The 14,349-nt window shown below is 40.0% G+C and overlaps 1 protein-coding gene across 2 annotated transcripts; it reads right to left on the bottom strand.

The window, feature by feature from the left end:
- Positions 1-102: 102 nt before the first annotated feature.
- On the bottom strand, positions 103-6,279 carry LOC133720357 (senescence-associated protein AAF, chloroplastic). Of its 2 annotated transcripts, none has more exons than XM_062146614.1 (13): positions 6,121-6,279; positions 5,570-5,957; positions 4,216-4,365; positions 3,810-3,883; positions 3,317-3,393; positions 3,155-3,226; positions 2,049-2,117; positions 1,845-1,891; positions 1,608-1,737; positions 1,450-1,518; positions 1,232-1,335; positions 569-644; positions 103-468 (listed from the first exon to the last, which is right to left on the bottom strand). In XM_062146614.1, exons 2-13 carry the CDS (start codon positions 5,905-5,907, stop codon positions 283-285), a joined length of 1,392 nt encoding a protein of 463 aa, XP_062002598.1. In that variant the 5' UTR covers positions 5,908-5,957; positions 6,121-6,279; the 3' UTR covers positions 103-282. The 2 variants fall into 2 exon arrangements, with proteins under 2 accessions (XP_062002598.1, XP_062002599.1); XM_062146615.1 differs by having other exon boundaries at positions 1,854-1,891.
- Between the last annotated feature and the right edge of the window lie 8,070 nt (positions 6,280-14,349).

The raw sequence follows: 14,349 nt of genomic DNA, 5'->3' as shown, positions 1-14,349 counted from the left end.
CTATATGACAAAATTATGTACCTGAAGAACATGATAAATTTTTATCAGCACCAATTAGTACAGGTCCCAAATTTGACTCTCCATGATGCATGCTTTTGGAAATAACTTCAATCATTTTCAATATATAAAAAATAATAAAAATAAAGTAAAAAACTATAGCGTTTTTTTTACATGAGTTATAATGACTTATTGCAATTAGCAGGTTTTTTTTTTTTTTTTTTTTTTATCTCCTAGCTAATGAAAACCTCTAAGTAGATAGCAGCATATCTACACTACACTTGTCTACATCCTATAATCTGTATCTGAATCATTATCAGCTTCTTGGTCTTCTCCTTTTTCTTCCATGCTATATTGGTTCATTGTAAACCTCCAGTTATCTCCTTCCTCTATCTCCCATTGTTTCTTAAGTTCATAGATTGCTTTAGTTGCTGCAGCAGCAATTGTCGGGTTGCTATCGTCTGCCAGTCTCTGCAAGAGGATTTGATAGACATGAGTTTCTGACATCATTATGGAAAAAAATAATGATATTCGTTATTTGACATCACTATGGGAAAGAATATTGATAGACCTGCAAGGCTCCCATTCCTGCATTACCCAACGTCCACATAGATGGAGCTGCAGCCAAAGCATTGGCTAATGCTTGCCTATATAACAGGAAAAAAAAAAAGGAAAAGTAGGTGATATGCAGTATAAAGTAATGTAAGAGCACTTAGCAGACATCAAGGGAATTTAAACTTAATTCATCAGGTTGCTTATCAGTTTCATTTCTTTAATCATTTAATGATCTTTAGAGTCAAATAGCAAAATTTGTTTTACATAGCTTAGGATTGTTTTGAATTATATAATGAAAAGTGGATGGCAATATATAATAAAATGAGAAATAAATGTCTAAAAGGAACACAACTCATAATATACTCTCAGCACCATAGCGAAAAGAGGGGCCAAGTTGTTTCAACTTCCAAAACATACAGTTCCATGACATTCATCCTTTACACTGCAAGGGGTTTCAGGATACCTCCTCTAGAACAAATTCAGCCTTGTACTGTTGCACATGAAGATTAAAGGATAATGTACAATTGGCATCTTACTCTTCCGTTATTTATTTCTCACAAATAAAGACCAAACCCAAAGCTAATGAGGGGAAACATTTTCATTTATCAAGTTGAAGGGTTGAGGTGACATTGTCAAAGGACCCTATAAAATACATAACACCAATGCTTGAATAGCTTACCTAGTATTGACATCAGGGGAACTAGAACACTCTGCCAACAAGGATACACTACTTTTACCATCCATGGCATCAAGATCTATAAGAGTTGCAATTAACAACTCAAGCTGCTCAAGATACAAAACATTAGTTAAATAAGCTCAAGCTACTTTACCATCCATAACCAAACAGAAAATAATTACTCAACCAAATCAAGAACATAAATACATGGGGATATGAACCTCTTCAGGATCAGTATAGTCAATTCCATCAGCTTCAGAGAGGGCAGATGCCATACTCCAGTAAGCTTCCTGCACAGTACCATTCATGCAAGTATAAATGTTCTAACTCTTATGCAACAGAGGAGGAAATATGATAGGAGATAGCCAAGAAAAGGGACCTGAATTGCAGTAATTTGATCAGTAGATACTACCCCTGGAGGGAAATTAAGAGTTATGCCATTCTTTTCGAGCATTATACGCCCCAGTTTATCATTTTCTGATTGAATGCCATTTACTCTCTGCAGAGGACTGGATGTCAACATGTCAGAAACTATGGTATCAAAGGTATATGTATTGCGGGAAGGGTCGAGGGAGGCAATAACAAATAAAGTTGAAAAATAACTTAAGAAACTTACAAATTGTACATTTTGCTCACCATCATGTCAAGAATGTCTTTGACAAACTGTAAAACAAAATGAAAAAGGATCACAGATATGCTCATAAAAGAAAACGAAACTTGCAACATCTACTATGCATGGAAAATAATGTAAATAGATATAAAACTGTAAACATCTTATCTAACAATAGTCGATGACTGTTAGCAAACAAATTAAGTTCACCTCCAAAGCCATTAGGGCATCTTGCATTGCACGTTGTTTGGCACGAATGTCAGCACGGCGGAGATCAGCCTAAAAATTAGTCAAAAGACACCATAAGAGAGAGAGAGAGAGAGAGAGAGAGAGAGAGAGACACACACACACACACACACACACACACACACACAAAAGACACCATAAGAGAGAGAGAGAGAGAGAGAGAGAGAGAGAGAGACACACACACACACACACACACACACACACACACACACACACACACACACACACACACACACACACACACACACATATATATCATGTTAATTCTCTTAGAAGCATGTAAAGGATCAGTGAGAGAGAGAGAGAGAGAGAGATGCAAAGTTGGGGTGAACTTAATTCTTTCAAAGAGAAAATTCTAATTAATAATAATAAAAAATAAAGCTCAAATACACATAATTTCAGAGCCTCCCCTCCCTTTGCATTAAAAGAATTACAATTCTTCTCATTTTCATCATCAAAGAGAAATATGCAATTTGCATATTCTGATGTAAAACAATAATATACCATTGTAATTATCATTATTTCTTCAGTCATCAGTTCTTCCCCGACTTTGCACCCTTCTATATTAATAATTAATCGTTTTATTTCTAAGTCCTTTCACATTTACTCATATTGATCACTACCATTCTTTCATGCAGATCACATCCTCCCTAAACCCTAAACAATAATAAACCATTGTAATTATTATTATTTCTTCAGTCATCAGTTCTTCCCCGACTTTGCACCCCTTGGTTAATTTCTATATTAATTATTAATCATTTTATTTCTAAGGCCTTTCACATTTCCTCATATTGATCACTGCCATTTTTCCATGCAGATCACATCATCCATTAGTTGCATACCCCTATTGACACTCATTATAAATTACCTGGGAAAGAGAATTAAAGGGAGTCAAGAATAGGAAACTGATGAAGAGAGATTAAAGAAAAACTATAAGTTTAAATGATTCATTAAGTCTACATAAACACAGTGGCTAGTCATTGAGGCCATAACAGTTAAATAAACATCACAAAATAAAGTATTTATTATGTACGGCAGCCCATCCTATAATGGTTAGGGAAATATGTTACCTCTAAGGCTCCATCACTCCAATGCTTATCGGCAACACTTTTCAACCTAGTCTCTGCTTTGTCTTTTAAGATCTGTGGATGATAGAGAGCTATAAAACATAAACTAAAAAAGGCCAGGTAATGGGTGTCTTCACCTCCACAATAAACTAATAATTTTCATACCCTAGCAATATGATGAAGGCGCTCAGCTTTCTTCTTCACCTTACGGTCAATTTTTTCAGTACCCTCTCTTGCCCGAGCTACAGAGAAGGACACAGTAAGAAAACCATATGCACTCTCTTATTAATTGGTTGAAGCAAAAAGATGAAACACTATAATACTTCCTAATTTGGTATGTCTTATAAGCAAGTGCAACTTTCATATTGTGCTCGTTTAATCAAACAAATTAATCAAATGAAATCATTGAACACAGTAGTAGTAGCAAACACTGCAGGAGTAGAACTAGCAAAATTGAAACACTAGGTACCTAAGTGAATTTAGACCAGAATCTTAGGCCTAAAATGAATCATATAATTTCGCAACAAAATTACAATATCTACATTATATGTCAACATAAGTAACTTCATGCAAGTGTGCATTCAAAGAAAAAAAACGCATTTCCAAAAACCCATTAGAAAAACTCATGACACTGGACAAGAATGTAGAAGAGATTTACCATCAAGCTTAAGAAACTCTGACCCAAGAATAGCAACATCTTGTCGCGCACGAGCATCCAATCTCAATATGCCACTGGCAAGAATTAGTGAATCATGAGCAGTGTTCTCTGTGCATGTACATATCATTGAAAACCACACATTACATGAATGGCAAGGGGATGCCATTACAATATTCACATTCTTTATCTTTTGTAAACCATGCAACCTGACTTTATTATGCATAATTCACAGAAAAAAATATGCTGCTGCAAATTTTGCACAGATGCTGATTACTTTTGAAATTCCTAAAATTAGCAGCAACTTAACCATGCATGTTCTTTTCTAAGTGCACAAACTATAAAGACGAGAAACTGATGCTGAAAATTATGCAATCTCATCTTGAAACAGTATATTACTGAATATTACCGAGACAGCAGGATAATGTCATTGCGAGCCCTTTCATTTACAAACTTTGCATCATTGTGAACAAATTTACAAGCTTCAGTTAAGCCCTGACTGGAGCTAATAGTTCTCTCAGGAAAGAGTTGACGTTCATCTTCGTCTCCAATCTGTGAACTGACATACAAAACGGGTTTGTGTTAGCAAGTTCTTTAAATGTCATCTTGATAGAACATTACAGAAACTGATTTGGCCAAGAGTTCTAACTGCTTCTTTAAGACAAAGATGAACTAAATAATTATTAACTTCAGAGGTCATATATAAGTCAGTTATAAATTGGAGAACACATGACTACATGAAAGACTAAAAGTCTACTTGGAAAGGTATCTATCAGTCTCTTTAACAGCTGCATCATATAATAACCGGAACGTACATGAGATTATTGCTTATATGGCATTGACATTATGTAAATCCACGCCACTATTTTCCAACTTTCAGATATTATTACAACTGTTGACCCACAAGAACCAGAACATCCGAGCTTTACATAAAGAAAACCAAAATGCTCAAGATTTAGATCTATATAGGAAAATCTCACATTTTCCAACTTTCTCACAGTATCTAGATCTATGTCCATGCCACTTCAGCTATTTACTAGCTTTCAGATACTATCAGCATCTAAAACGTCAAGACCAAAACATAAGAGCTGTGAATAAAGATAAACCCAAATGTACTCATATAATTCACAGCACCCATATTATATGGGCATATCTCATAAACTACAAGAGAGCAAGACATGCAGAGGTTGAAAAAAACAAGCTTGTTAGACATGCAAAATGCTTTACAAAGAATGGAGAAATTCCACGTGGGCACAACAGTTAACAAAAGAATAAAGGCACAAGCTTCATGCAATGGCAATCCAAAGCATCACAGAAATCCAATCGCACATCTACATTATGTATCCACAAGTTTCAAATTATAGATACAGATCAAAAATATAAATCGCAAGTTAGTTGACAGGTTTGACACAAAAAATGGACTACACATCATGAACAATTTGCATAAGTAAGGAATAATCCATGTCTTGTTTAAGGTAAAAGAAAACTGCATCATGCTTTGAGATTAATTATTACTCTTTGCTCTGTGTTTTTCTCATAATGGAATGTTGCAGCTACAGAGAACATCAACACAGTGAATTTACATATGGTCTCAAACACATATGAGCTGGTCTGAAAGTAAGTCATGGTTAAACTCAAGGTCTTGCAACATGGAAAGCAGAAATAATGATTTGCTAAAGCAATTGTGAGCATGATGGTTTAAAACATTTATGATTAGGTCAACATCAAATTAAAATTTGATATGAATTCTTATTGATTCTTACCGAGTCTTCTCTGCACAATCACCATAAGTAATAATTCCTTCTTTTTCTTTGGTATTGTGAGTTCCTCTTGACAGGTGTGCGACAATCGATCTCTGAGAGACAGTGAAACTAACTGGGTTACTAAACATACGCCACAACCCATCATTGTAATAGTTCTTTTTCTCTGTCAATAGACATCCATAGTTTAGCTGCTTCAGTTCCACTCCTTGACTTGGACAGTGAAAGTTATTCCGTTGCACTAACTTGGCAAAGTTATTTGAAATTCCATAGCATTTATGAAGAGTATTTGAATTAGTCACCCCAGGAGAGCTTACGACCCTGCTTGCAGACAGTGCCATGTTCCGATCACCGCAAGAATGAAATAAATACTCCCTCACAGGATCTCAAACTTGAGGACAAATGAAACAAGCAAGTGTTAAACACAAATGACCCTATATTATATAATTCAGTAAGAACCCAAATGACCCTATATTATAAAACCAAAGTGCACAACAGCCATGAAAGCAGCTCAGCTCAACTCAGTGAAGAAGAAAGCAGGAAATGCTACTAACCTCTGTGAGATAATGAAGATGATAAGACTGACTTGCTTCCAGAGAGAGAGAGAGAGAGAGAGTGGAAGGGAAGGGAAGCAAGTAAAGCCCCCAAAAGAGGAGAGGAGAGGAGGCCCATCAAGTCAATATTCTTTTTTCTTTTATTTTCCATTTTCTGCAGACCCAAACGGCAACCACAAGCACTGCTTGTGGCCCCGCGATTGCCAACACTAGCGTACAAGAACGGGGAATTCAATTAATATAGTGAATGAGAGACAGACCCCAGAGATTTTTCTTTTCTTTTCTTTACAGAATCACAGATGCACCTTGAGAGACTCCATTCTAGTGCATTTTTCACTTGCTGTTTTGCTCACACTATATTATATTATGTGCCAGACATTATGGATTGGGAAATACCACGTAACTCTTTGCGCAACGACAGAAAACCTCATCCATTTTTGGATAACTCACCCGAAAAGCAATATTGCAGATGAACCATGTGGCTTGATAGAAATTTATATGTGTTACGTTTTTGGATTGCTACCAGTTATTCTTTCGTGATTAAAAAAAAAAAAAAATTTATGGACCATGCGATTTAGGTCTAGTTCTAAATCGGTCTTTTGTTTGTTTGTACCCTCCCTGACCCCTTTTTTTTTGGGTGTATGCACCGTGAATATTGAATGATATGATAATAATGTCATACTTGCTGCTATTTGGATCTTTATTTGGGATGCAGGAGATTTATGAGCTCTATCTTTTGCTATGCTTTGGATTTGGTTCTCTGGTTACTTAGGTTGAAGATTACTCTTTTTTCAACACACTAATTTGTGTGAAATATGCATGATCGGCCATACTACCAGTTATAATGTTGGAAGATTACCCTTCATTCGACATATTTTTTTACGTGAAAATATGGTTGATCATACCATTTATAAATTGTTACATAGCCCATATTATATGCGGTGCTCCATCAAATGCTTTATAGCCTTAGTATCCTTGCTAGGTTTTCTTTCCGATACCTTAGTGCATCTAGTATTGTTTTTGTTATTTCAATTGTTGATGTAGTTCTACATCTATAAATTGTAATATTTCTTATTATCATTATAGAAAATGGTCCGTACGGTACCCGAACTTTTCCTCCTTATAGCTTTTGGTACCTGAACTTTAAAAAAATATCAATACGGTACCTGAGGTTCTCAGCCTGACCGAAGATTGGTACCTAGAGCCTTTACTGTTTGGCTCCAATTTTGTTGCAGCTGGTCAACAGTCTCTTTTCTGCGCGGGCGTGCCAGCACCGTTCGGGTGCGGTCGTCGGGGGTGTCCCTTGACCTGACTTCTTTCAAGCAATTGTGGACGAGGAGAGCACCAACCTCGTCGTGGGATTCTTTGTGCCTCGTGGCGAGGACTTTTACTGAGCTTCTTGTTAACACAATCGATACTCAATATTGTAGATCGAGCAGAGCGACATCACCGGGAAATGTTGAGATCTTGCTAAAGCGTGACTTTAGCTTGGCTGGGTTGCTAGGGCGTTACCCTTGCTTGGCTGGTTCTGTAACCGTTGTGGTCGCGGCACTACCGTCGGCTCCCGAGGAGACTAGGACCGAAGCACGTTGACAGAGGGTTTGGTGGCACTGAAGGTCGGCTTCTGAGAAGACTAGGACTAGGAGTGTGATCACCGCTAAGAGAAAGAGAATGAGAGGAGTTGCTCTTAGAGAGGTTTGCTCTAGAGAGAACTTAGATCATCTTAGAGATGTTGTTGTTGAATGTGAATGTCTGTTTTAGAATGAGAAGAGAAGGTGTTTATATAGGGAAGAAAAAGAAGAGTGAAATGATGAGTGGAAGAAAAATAATGAAAGTGGAATATGAAAGTGATTTGTAAAATATGGAAAAGATAGAGAAATGATGAAATGAAAGCAAGGCATGAAGGTGCAAAAACATGGAAGTGATGATGATCTATTAAAGAGATTGTCTTGAAAAATATATCCAAGGAAAAGAAGAAAAGCATCTAGCTTTCTTCATGTGGGTAGGAAACATGAACATGTGAATATTGAGCTGGTTTTAGGTCAGTTTCTGCCCCTTTATTCCTTCAATTATTTCTCCAACAAGACTTCAGAATGAGCTTTCGACTTCTTCATAAAAAATGTTCCACTATGAGTGTAGATCACCCTGGTAAAATTTCAGAGCTTTTCATATAGTGGTTGGGCCGGAAACGCTGCTGGACCTCTTACAGGTCCAGTTTTCCAGTTTTGCTTCTGTAGAAAATTGGACTGATTGTTTGAAGGCCTTCCACTCAAAACAATCTCTGGCACTCTTCATAAGAAATGATCCTTGGGCTGTCTAGAATGGATCTGGAAAGTTTCAGCACATTTCGATTTCATTTGGTTAGTCTGCCACCCCTCCTTCCTTGTCTAGCTCGGTTTTTCCTAGCTGAAGTAGGAAAATATGCTAAAGTTGACTTGTCATACTTCCATGCTTCCATGCTTCCATAATAGGCTTTATTTAGCCTCTAAATATATATTTCGAACTTGTCGACAATATATAGCTTGAGCCACTGACATTGGCTCAATTTCTCCAAGACACGCCTTGTCAGGCCAAAATGTTTTTTTTGGGTCCAAACATTGCCCCCCAGACCTCGAAGTCAAAGGTCCTCGTCTTGACTAAAGAGGTCTTGAATCAGCACTCCTCTTATAATGTTGTTGCTCCAAAGCCACTTGTATTGGCTTGACTGTTTCCATATAGGCCTCTAAATAGGCCGTAAAGCTTGAATGCCACTATTGAATTGCCTTTGTCATGAACTGACGCTTCCTTTGCCAACTTTATTGCCCCCCATGGATCTGGCAAAACTTGGGCAGGTTGTAGGCAATCAAAACTTTAGCGTGCCCCCCATGCGAAGGAGACTGCTTTTGATCGCGAATGAGGATCCTTCTCTTCCTTGGTGGTAGCTTCGCCATGTGTATAGCAACAAGTATCTGCCTTGTTTGCTGGCTCTCTGTTGATTTTTTCAAATGTAGGTGTTGGAGCCGCTTTCCTGGCTAGATCAAGGCCTATAGTACTTGGCGAAATAAGATGCAAAATAGCAAACTGTTTGCTTTCATTTAATCCTTCGCGAGTCTTATGCCAAAGAGGATGATTGGATCATGGCTATCGTCATCATGACGTGTGACCAATTGAAACCACCATATTTTGCTGCAACTTTAGCATCTAAAACCGCATCGGTTTTAGTCATGTTTTAAAAAACATCAGGCCACTATGCTGGCCCTGCGGTGATAGGAAAAGGTGGAATATCTTCACTGTCGCCTTAGATGCGATTCTCAAGATGGAATAATGACTCATTAATTATCAACTACCACTCACTGGCCCAACTAATAAATTAATCTCCAAACATATTTGAGCTATAAATCAAAGCGTATTGGAGAAGTATCTTCACTGTCGCCTTAGATGCGATTCTCAAGATGGAATAATGACTCATTAATTATCAACTAGGGCCACTCACTGGCCCAGCTAATAAATTAATCTCCAAACATATTTGAGCTATAAATCAAAGCGTATTGGAGAAGTATTCCTTGCGACCTAGAAATGGCATCCAAGAAACCATTCGTTATCGATCAGGCAGATGAAATCACTGAGAAAGCCGCATTCGCCTAGCGAACTAACATGAGTGTTCGATGTAGAAGTCAGAACGGAGAGGAGAGAAGTCGACTGATGGGCTTTGGTGGCGGTGATAGTCAAGCGAGTCTGGGTCCCACACCTCGCGATCGTTTGCCAGATGATGCTATGGCCTATTATGGGCTTCCCATCCGCCGTCCCATAGCGGCTCTTCGGCAGGTGCCTGGTGATTTTAGCAGTTGGGGACCAAGGAGGAAAGTGGGCTACTGGCCTACCGTCGCTCCCGAGGAAAATATTTGGTATCAGGAGGTCCGAGCGAGAGATTTGGCCCGATGGGATGCGGTGGGTATCACCCAAACCATCGATCTATGCTTCTGTCTTCCCAATAATACTAGCCCTGCACTGCTAGCTGCCGCTCTTTGCTTCTGGAACACCTCCAGCAATACATTCGATTTCCGGTTTGGGCAAATGAGCATAACTCTGCTGGATGTTCTTACCATCACGGGGTTGCCCATTGACTTTGACCCCTATGTGCATGGTCAGTTTGATGGCACTCAATTTTCTTTGAGAATGGATATGGCTGGTCGAGGGCATCACAGCAGATCCTACCCATCCTGGCGCGAATATTACTGCACTCGGCGTGACCATACAGGAGGTATCGCATTCCTGGAATTCTGGCTTTGCAAATTTATCTTTTGCACTTCTTCCAACAAACCTACTGGACCTTGGAATTCTCTGGCCACTGCTCTCTACAATGGTATTTGCGTTGGCCTTGGGCAACCTGTATTGGGTGCGTTATATCGCTCCCTTTATAGAGCCGTAATGCGCCCATTTGATACCGAAATTAGTGGCCCCTTCTGGATCCTTGCCTTTTGGCTGCAGATTTATTTCCCTCTCTTCCGTCGCGGTGATATTCCAAAGGAACCTCCAGTTGATTCCCTTTTGGGAACTGGCTTTGCCGCAACGTAAGGTATCGAGCTCCACCCTACTCCGAGTGTTTTATTTACTTGTACTTGCTGGGAGAGATGCCGGACCCAAAAATAGTCCTTTCTAGGCGATTCCCTCCTCCCCTTGATGATGGCTTTCTGCCCAGTGGACGGGATCATAGCGAAAGAGCCTTCCTGACCTTTCGTCGCGCCATCTCCTGCTTGGATATTCGTCTTGCCACTGAACGCGTAAGTTATGAGCTCTATGCCCCTAACCATTTTTCTCGCCAATTTGGGTTGGCCCAGTTGGTACCCTGGCCTCTGGTTGATTCTGCCAATTACTACACCTCTTGGCGGAGATTATCCCCACCTGGGTCTGCCCCCTTTCAGAGTCAGTTTACTTTGATAGTGATTCCCCCTTGGGTCAGAGCGTTGTACCCCCTCAACGATGTCGATGATGATTATGCTGATTGGTGGAAAGAAGTGTCCGTGAACTGTTGGGACCTACCACATGACGAACTCTTCTTCCTGATCTTTCGTGGCATGAGTAGTCCTGGTCCGGAGGACCGCAAGATTCTTGAGCGCTTCTCCAACCCTGCAGCACAACCCCCGCGACCTATTCTACCTTCTCGCTCATCGCGTCCAGGGATACAAATCCACGAGCCTAGGGCAACAGTAAGTTTTTGTCTTTCTTCACCATTCTTTTTTCTTGTGTTGATTTTCTCGCTCTTATTCCTGAGTGTGTTTTGCAGCAAACTACCTGGAGCAGGATAGCCTCTGTTCAGGCGGGGAAACAGCTCACTATAGCAGAGGAGACTTCTGAGGGAGAGTCTTCGCATGATGAAGATCCCGCTAAGGTAATTTAGTTAAGAATGTGTTTGGACCCAAAATAAGCATTTTGGCCTGACAAGGCGTGTGTTGGAGAAATTGAGCCAATGTCAGTGGCTCAAGCTATATATTGTCGACAAGTTCGAAATATATATTTAGAGGCTAAATAAAGCCTATTATGGAAGCATGGAAGCATGGAAGTATGACAAGTCAACTTTAGCATATTTTCCTACTTCGGCTAGGAAAAACCGAGCTAGACAAGGAAGGAGGGGTGGCAGACTAACCAAATGAAATCGAAATGTGCTGAAACTTTCCAGATCCATTCTAGACAGCCCAAGGATCATTTCTTATGAAGAGTGCCAGAGATTGTTTTGAGTGGAAGGCCTTCAAACAATCAGTCCAATTTTCTACAGAAGCAAAACTGGAAAACTGGACCTGTAAGAGGTCCAGCAGCGTTTCCGGCCCAACCACTATATGGAAAGCTCTGAAATTTTACCAGGGTGATCTACACTCATAGTGGAACATTTTTTATGAAGAAGTCGAAAGCTCATTCTGAAGTCTTGTTGGATAAATAATTGAAGGAATAAAGGGGCAGAAACTGACCTAAAACCAGCTCAATATTCACATGTTCATGTTTCCTACCCACATGAAGAAAGCTAGATGCTTTTCTTCTTTTCCTTGGATATATTTTTCAAGACAATCTCTTTAATAGATCATCATCACTTCCATGTTTTTGCACCTTCATGCCTTGCTTTCATTTCATCATTTCTCTATCTTTTCCATATTTTACAAATCACTTTCATATTCCACTTTCATTATTTTTCTTCCACTCATCATTTCACTCTTCTTTTTCTTCCCTATATAAACACATTCTCTTCTCATTCTAAAAGACACATTCACATACAACAACAACATCTCTAAGATGATCTAAGTTCTCTCTAGAGCAAACCTCTCTAAGAGCAACTCCTCTCCTTCTCTTTCTCTTACCGGTGATCATACTCCTAGTCCTAGTCTTCTCAGAAGCCGACTTTCAGTGCCACCAAACCCTCTGTCAACGTGCTTCGGTCTTAGTCTCCTCGGGAGCCGACGGTAGTGCCGCGACCACAACGGTTACAGAACCAGCCAAGCAAGGGTAACGCCCTAGCAACCCAGCCAAGCTAAAGTCACGCTTTAGCAAGTTCTCTCTACTTCCCGGTGGTTCTCGCTCTGCTCGATCTACAACATCGAGTATCGATTTGGTGACGCAAGAAGATTAGCAAAAGTCCTCACCACGAGGCACAAAGAATCCCAAGACGAGGTTGGTGCTCTCCTCGTCTACAATCGCTTGATAGAAGTCAGGTCAAGGGACACCCCCGACAACCGCACCCGAACGGTGCTGGCACGCCCGCGCAAGAAAAGAGACTGTTGACCAGCTGCAGCAAAATTGGAGCCAAACATTTTGGCACGCCCAGTGGGACAACATCAGAGTCTTTTCTCTTGAAGCACATTCAACCACCGGGCTTCAAAATAAACATTTTGGCACGCCCAGTGGGACCAGGTTAGAATTTTTTTTTTTTTTGAAGACATTCAACCACCGGGCTTCAAAATAAACATTTTGGCACGCCCAGTGGGACTATACTAGAGTCTTTTTTCGTCATCATTGAGATGCCAGGGGAAAATCTTTACCAAAAGAAATTCCTAAAGTGAATTGATGGACAATGTTGCCATCATTGGCGATACCGCCATTAATGATGAGTTTATGCCTATTCCCATCCCAGAGGGGGCAAGCATTGATGAACAGCTCGCGATCATCATGGCCAACATCGAGAGGAATAAAGAAAAGCAAGTCAGGGACATGGCCAGTTTGATCGCAAAAACAAAGCAGAGGTTTCGCGATTGGGACCTAGAAATTGAGCAGAACGCTCGAGAAGAGGTCATTTATGAGGCTGATTTGCCTATAGGTGGCAATCAACCTAATGGCCTCACTGGTGAATCACAGCCTTACATAGAGGCTACTTATGGAGAACGTCATCAACAAGATTGTTCTTCAGACAAGAAAATTGTCTCTGAACAAATATCTGATGTCTCCACTGATCAAGCCAAATATGTGGCTACTGATCAGATGCATGGGGGGCAAGATATGACCCATGATCATCCCTTTGATCAAGAGAAGTTGGCGACAGTTGGCGACAAAGCCGATCTTGGGACACCGTCATCTTCCAAATTACAATTGGAGATCATGTCTCGTCAACCAACAAAGATACTTGGGGGGCAAGAATACCCCTCTCACGAGCCAAATTCCTCCAAATTCTTCAACGAGAAGTATCTTTGTTCTTTTTCTACAAGCTCTCATAGGAGGGATTTTTACCCTACAAATTTTGATACATCGGAGCTTGGAGTGAAGCATAGATGGCCTCCTCCGTGGCCTTCTGGAGGTTAGCCAAATATAGTGCTGCTAACTTCTTTCTTTGTTTTTAAATTTCCTGTCAATTTTCAGTTTTCATTTTTATTTTCGTCATTTGTGAATCATAACGGAATAGGTGAAGTCTCTTTTGTTAATATTGGCCTAAACTCCTTATTGGTGCCTAGTTCAGGTTCCTTAAGGTTAAGGGCGGCTTTTATTAACACTTGTTGAACTGTCTTCACACTTATGACCTTTCTCATCTTAGTAAGTATAGCCTATGTGAAATGGTGTCTAGAAAGGGGACAACGTTCATGACAGGTTCTTGAATCCAGAAGTGCGTGCAAATGGGCCTAAACCACTATGTGGGAGTAGCTCATGCCAAAATGGATTATGCCTCTCTTGTTCGCCCTCCCCCACCTGGCCATTTCAGTAAGGTTGCCCAAAGGATTTGAAAGAAAATTTGTGTCTAGACGACTATACTTGGGCCGCATGTCTAAACCTTGATTC

The sequence above is a fragment of the Rosa rugosa genome, chromosome 7 (assembly GCF_958449725.1).
Source record: "Rosa rugosa chromosome 7, drRosRugo1.1, whole genome shotgun sequence".
Taxonomy (NCBI): Eukaryota; Viridiplantae; Streptophyta; class Magnoliopsida; order Rosales; family Rosaceae; genus Rosa; species Rosa rugosa.
Note: the sequence above shows the minus strand (reverse complement) of the source record. Positions and strands in the feature narration are given on the sequence as shown.